This window comes from Gossypium raimondii, chromosome 3 (assembly GCF_025698545.1).
Source record: "Gossypium raimondii isolate GPD5lz chromosome 3, ASM2569854v1, whole genome shotgun sequence".
In the NCBI taxonomy this organism is placed as follows: Eukaryota; Viridiplantae; Streptophyta; class Magnoliopsida; order Malvales; family Malvaceae; genus Gossypium; species Gossypium raimondii.
Genome location: NC_068567.1, coordinates 6,459,162 through 6,465,708, shown reverse-complemented (window position 1 = coordinate 6,465,708; position 6,547 = coordinate 6,459,162). Strand labels below are relative to the sequence as shown.

The following is a 6,547-nucleotide window of genomic DNA, read 5'->3' as shown; positions in this document are numbered from 1 at the left end:
ATTGAAAAATAACCGATGGTATTTTTGTTTTAATTATATATAATAATAACTTAAATTTCATATATTTGGAGGAAGAAAATAAAAAGAAGCAGAAACCAACAAAAAGGGGGGGGGGGGGAAGCAGAAAACGACAAGAAAATGAAATGGAAACTAAATAAGGGGGACACGTGGCAGATAAAGATCAGTACAAGTCAAATCGTTGGCTACGCTGATCGTCCTTCGTTACTGCTCTTTTTAATAGCTGAGTGGGCCCCCCCCACCCCACCTCCCAATCTCTTATTTCCCTCTTTCTATTTATTTTCCTCCAAAAGCTTTTTCATTTTCTCACTAACCAAACACCCTCCCCCACTCTCCCTACACTCTCTCTTCCACCACCATCATATTTCACGGTAAAAAAGAAAGAGAGAATGAAATATGGTAGGATTAAGTGTAATTTTAGAGAATCAAAAGAGTGGTAGAAATATTAATATAATTAGTAAAAAAAGCCCACAAGTTATTAGCAAAACAAGCATGTTAATCAACACCAGCAGCAGCAGCAAAGTTTCTTTTGTACAATCTGAGTTAAATTACGGAGCTCCTGCTTTTCTCGAACAATGCTTTCTTTGCAAACAAAAACTCTTACCTGCCAAAGACATCTATATGTACAAGTAAGTTTTTCTGTTTTCTTTTTTGGTTGGATTTCCCATATGACTGACTTGGGTGTTTTTATTTTTTTATTTTTTTGGTAGAGGAGATAAGGGTTTTTGCAGCGTGGAGTGTAGGTGCAGGCAAATTTTAATGGACGAAGAAGAGATTTTAAAGAAAGCAAACTGTTCTTTGGCAGCCATGAAACCTCCTCCTTCTTCTGCTTCATCTTCCTCAGCTCACCGCCACGGTAAAGCTGGTAGAAACCATGCTTGTTGAGGAAGAGCTGCCAAGAACACAAAAACAAGGGTTTTTCTTATCTTTTGTTTTGTACTAATTTGCAGTTTTAGTTTGAGGCTAATTTTGCAATGAAAATGTTAATCCTCTATCGTTTTGTTTACTATTCCTGGATTGAAGGCTGAAAAGACTCTCTTTTTTTTTTTTTTTTCCTTTTACTACGTAGTATTATAAATAGATAGTTATATTTTTCTGTGTGCAGATAAATAGATAGATATAATATATGTGTATATATGTATAGATATATGAGCGTCCATGGTTTGTTTTGTTCACTTCTCAATCTCGATTCCAGAAGTTCTTTTGTTTTTCTTTTAACTTGATTCCACAAGTTTTTGAACAAGATATACATAAACAAAAAGAAAACGTTTTAAGGTTAAAATCTACCATAAGTCCCTATACTTTTCAAAAATTTGAAATATAGTTCTTATACTTCTATTTTCAAGAATTTAACCCTCTATCTTTTAGATTTCAAATTTTAAATTTATGTTCAATTGTTAACATTGTTAAATTTGTTGGTATGATATTTTAATAATCAACAAATGTCGTGTTAACATAAGAAAAATAACAGATGGATTAAATTTTTAAAAATAAAAGTATAGGGTTAAATTTTAATTTTAAAAAGTATAGGAATTTGTGATATATTTTAACCAATATTTAAACATAACTTGATTTTATCACAACTGTAAATTTTTTTAATAAAAATTTTTATATTAAAATTAATCATTATAAGTATTTAATTAATTTAAGTGATTAAAAATATGATTGAGGTTTCCGTATTAGGTGTCAAGTTAGCATTTTGTTCCTTTATTTAAAAGAGTAAATTAGTTCGTGTACATTAAATTAAAGAGTAAATTGATATTTTTGTTAAAATTTTTATTAATTTTATTATTAAAATTAATATGACTAATGAATAATTAAATAGTAACAAATGACGTGCATGTACCTCTTATTGACATACATAATTTTTAAAATAAAAGGATTAATTTACTTTTTTATTTAACATATAATAATTATTTTTTTTGCCCTCTTTTGAATAAAAATAAAATACAATCCACTTCCTTGTATAAGGTTCTCGATAATACTTTTACCGAATGGATTTTAGGGGTTGAATTTGGATGCTCAACATTTAAAGACTTCATCTTTGCCATCTTGGTCAAGCTTCATACAAAGAAGGTTACAAAAGTTCATTGACCATAGTACAAGTCTTACGTAAAATCAAAGAGCCCATAGGCTCACCCCTAAAGAAAAAGCTCGGAGGCTGAACCCTTGAAAACAAAGTTGAATCGGGTAACACCATCAAGCGGATTATAAAAAGAAGTCGCAATCGAGGTACGCCACAAGCACAATCAAGAAAAACCACCGAATCCACCTTGACAAAGTAAGCGGAAACAAGATCGAAGTCAATAGCCAACATCGTGATGCCAAGAAACGAGTGAAGGGGGAATCCAACCTATAGGCAGAGCTGATTATCGCTCGAGCCAACCGACCCCATGGCCACGTAGTGATTCTTGGTCTATATCTAATACAATCCCGCTCGATCAAGCTTTCCTTAATCGATACATCATAACAACAATAAAGGAAGAAACATAAAATAGTCCTAATAAAAGCCTACACAACACATGTCGACTGTTTCTCCAGCTAGTCCGAGGGAATGGGCTCCCCAAAAAATCCAACTAGTCATATACGGTAACGGAATGGCGATAGTGGAGGCCAATTGGCCAAGAAACATTGAACAACCATACGAATAGCCAAAGAGAATGGGTCGGGGAAATCGGGGAAGGGGAATCATGGAAGCTCCCGCTTTCCCTCACCAAAGTCAACGACCAGACCAGAGAGGTGACAAGAACCAAACAAATCCATCTAAGCAAAAAAGGGCAGCAAAGCTTGGATAGAGAAGAGCCACCATGAAAAAGGGGGGAAATGACAAAGGAGACGAAAAGGGGGTAAGCATCACTGGCCAAGCGACAGTATGGCCACTCATGCACGGGAGGAACTAGGAATCTCAAGTGGTGCACGTTTGAAGAGAGAGAGAGAAAGAGAGAAACAAAATACTAGTTGATTGGTTTTTTGGTAAAGCGGGTACGAGTTAAATAGTTAATGTTTATTAAGGGCGGGTTTAGCAATATTTTTTAAAAGCGCTTTTGAAAAGTGTTGTGGAAAAATATTTTTAAGAAGTATTTTTGAAAAGTTTAATTTAAGATTTGAGTGTTTAGCGTTGCTGTCAAAAAGTACTCTTGAGAAATAAAATGTTCATTTTAGACATGTTATATTAAGTAACAAATATGCATTTAAATAATGTTCAAATTAGTTAATATTATTATATTTTAGTAAGAATATAAAAAAATTTATTATAACTTGTTAATATTTTAATATATGAAATATAAATTTTAAATATTTTTAAGCAATAAATTTTAAATATTACTTTTTAAATATAAAAAGTACTTGGCCCCATGTCTGGCCAAGGAGCATGAAACTCATACACGGACATCTCAAGTCGTCCACATGTCGAAAAACAAAAAGTGTCTTTTTTCGACCTTTTGGCTTCCAAAGCCCTGATCTGAAGACTACAAACCTAAAAGGTAAAAAATCTTCAATTTTTTTTCTTTTTCTATTCGCTTTTTTTTTATATATATACATGTACTAATAGGTTCAATTTTTTTTTAAAAATCACCTTTTGAAATTTATCTGTTTTTGATTTCTCTTGTGTCCCCCCCTAAAAGTTACACTAATCGTTGTGGCTTTATAACCAATTTACATATTGTTTTTTTTCTATTGTTTTGTACTACTTCTTGCGTGTTTTTTGTTGATTTTTGCAGGGTTAGTCAACGGAGCAGTTGGTGGCAGGCGCTAGGGGCAGTGGCGGCGCAGGTTAAGGTACGGCAATAAGGTTTCTGTTTCTGTTTAGGTTTTGGGTCCGTTGGGCTACTAGGTTTTTATTTTGGGCTATTTGGGCCACATGTAATTTTTGGGTCTGATTTTTTTGTAATGGACTTGGACTGTTATAATTATTTTGGTTATATATATTTTTTGTCTCGGGCTAAATTGGCCTATTACAGCTGCCCCTCTTTGCTCGTTGACGTGTAACGGGAATGGAGCAAAGATTTTAAAGCGAGTCAATTTTGCCTGGTCTTGCTAAGTCTCGACCTCTTTGGTGTTTCTCTTTTTCAATTGGCCTCAGTCTAACCCACTACAACTTCAGGGATATAGGAATTGTAATTTCAATCTACTCCACTGCAACTTCAAGGAAATAAGATTTGTATCTTCAATCTACTCCACTGCAACTTTAGGGAGATAAGATTTGTAGCTTTAATCTGCTCCACTGCAACTTTAGAGAGATAAGATTTGTAGCTTTAATCTGCTCTACTACAACTTCAGAGTGATAAGATTTGCTATCTTCAATCTGCTCCACTACAACTTCAGGGAGATAAAATTTATAGCTTTAATCTGCTCTACTACAACTTCAGAGTGATAAGATTTGCTATCTTCAATCTGCTTCACTGCAACTCAGGGACAACAAATTTGTAGCTTTAATCTGCTCTACTGCAACTTCTGAGAGATAAGATTTGCTATCTTGAATCTGCTCCACTGCAACTTTAGGGAGATAAGATTTGTGGCTTTAATCTGCTCCACTACAACTTCAGGAAGATAAGATTTGTAGGTTTAATCTACTCTACTGCAACTTCAGAGAGATAAGATTTATAACTTTAATCTGCTCCACTGCAACTTCAAGGAGATAAGACTCGCCACGATAACTTCAATCCGTCCCACTAAAACTTCAGGTGTATAGGATTTGTGCTTTCACTGATTTGTTACACCGTTCTCTAGGGAACATGACCTGTAGAATCCATTTCATGGGCCTATATTTATGCCAAGCGATTTGGATGCTATGATCAGAATGAATCAAATGCTCCTAACTAGACGTATATGAATGATATTTGCATGAATGCAAAATGTTATTTTTCGATAATGATCCCCTTTAAATGTTTAGGTTGACATTGCTCGTTGTTCATCAAGGTTCTATCATTGATGTATTAGCATGCCTTATTGTTCAGCTGGTATTTTTGATAGAAAACACGAAGAAATAATCACAATTTAGACTATTCTTTCCTAAATATTTTCGACTCTTAAATTTGGTTAGTTCTGACTAGTGGTCCTATTTTAGGTTCTTGTACTATTTAGAAAATCTTTCAGAGCAACAAGCAGAACTCCTTTTACTTGAATGTTATTAGTCCATTAATCGCTATTTCAATGAAAAATGCTTGAAAAAGATCAGAACAATGGACAAGATTGAAATTTATTGAGAGCAAAGCTCGAAATGAATAAATTAATCAAAATTGCAAGCATTGCTAAAATATAAAATGAGTAAGATGAAATTAGGTGCCCTCGATATCGTAATATGAGCTTCTCTACACGAACTTCTTGAAGACCATTTTGAGCCTGATATGTGTTTAGGAAATTTAGAGTACTTTGTTGATACCCTAAGATGCAACGTTTCTTCTTCTGAGAGGACACGACTATTACATATTCAATCTTCAATCAAAATTTGAGTTACCCTTTCCCGGGTTTTCAACTCAAAACCCTTTTGGTCTCAATGCGCCCTTCGCGAGTTTTTGCCTTAGCCTCTCCTTTTTTTTAGGTGAAGTATTTCTTGACTGAATTCGAATTCACAGGGTTTGGCAGGTTCTTACCATCTATCTCGGTCAAAATCAGCGCTCCTCTAGAAAAGGCCTTTTTTACCACATAAGGTCCTTCCCAGTTTAACATTCATTTTCCTTTAAAGTCCTTTTGTTTGGAAATGATCTTTTTCAATATCAAGTCCCCCTCATGGAATTCTCTAGGGTGAACCTTTTTGTCATAAGCTTGCATCATTCATTTTTGGTATATCTGACCATGATAGATAGCTTTTAGTTTTAGTCATTTTCCTCACGATCTTCTTAATGTTCTTATTGGATGCCTCCACCACACCATTCATTTTTAGGCGATATGGTGATGAATTGTGATGTTTGATCCTGAATTGACTACAGACTTCCACTATTGTACTGTTGTTCAGATTTAATGCATTGTCAGATATAATCCTTTCTGGCATCCCATGCTGACATATAATCTCTTTTTTCAAGAATTTCCTGACTGCCGGCTTCGTGACATTGGCGTAACAAGTGACCTCTACCCACTTGGTGAAGTAATCAATAACTACAAAGATGAATTGATGCCTATTGAAAGCTTTTGGCGAGATCGTCCCAATGATGTCCATGCCCCACATAGAGAAAGGCCATTGAAAAGTTATAACATGAAGAGGTTAAGGAGGCACATGAATTTTGTCTCCATAAATTTGGCACTTATGGCATCTCTTGGCATAACTGATAAAATTTTCTTCCATGGTGGACCAATAATACCCAAATCTCATGATTTGCCTGGCCATTGTAAAACTATTAGCATGTGTTCCACAAACACCCTCGTGGACTTCTTCTAAGATTTTTTTAGCCTCAACAGTGTCCACACATCTTAGTAGCACCTGATCTTTTCTTATTTTATATAGGATCTTTCCATCTAAGACATAATCATTGGTCAATTTTCTCAACGTCCTTTTATCATTATTAGTTGCTTGATCGGGGTATTCATTGTTCTT

General features: G+C 34.6%; 1 protein-coding gene across 1 annotated transcript; it reads left to right on the top strand.

The window, feature by feature from the left end:
• Positions 1-312: 312 nt before the first annotated feature.
• On the top strand, positions 313-1,049 carry LOC105796845 (FCS-Like Zinc finger 15). Its single transcript, XM_012626674.2, has 2 exons — positions 313-647; positions 729-1,049. The coding sequence occupies exons 1-2, from the start codon at positions 415-417 to the stop codon at positions 901-903; spliced, it is 408 nt and encodes a 135-aa protein (XP_012482128.1). The 5' UTR covers positions 313-414; the 3' UTR covers positions 904-1,049.
• The last annotated feature ends 5,498 nt before the right edge of the window (positions 1,050-6,547 follow it).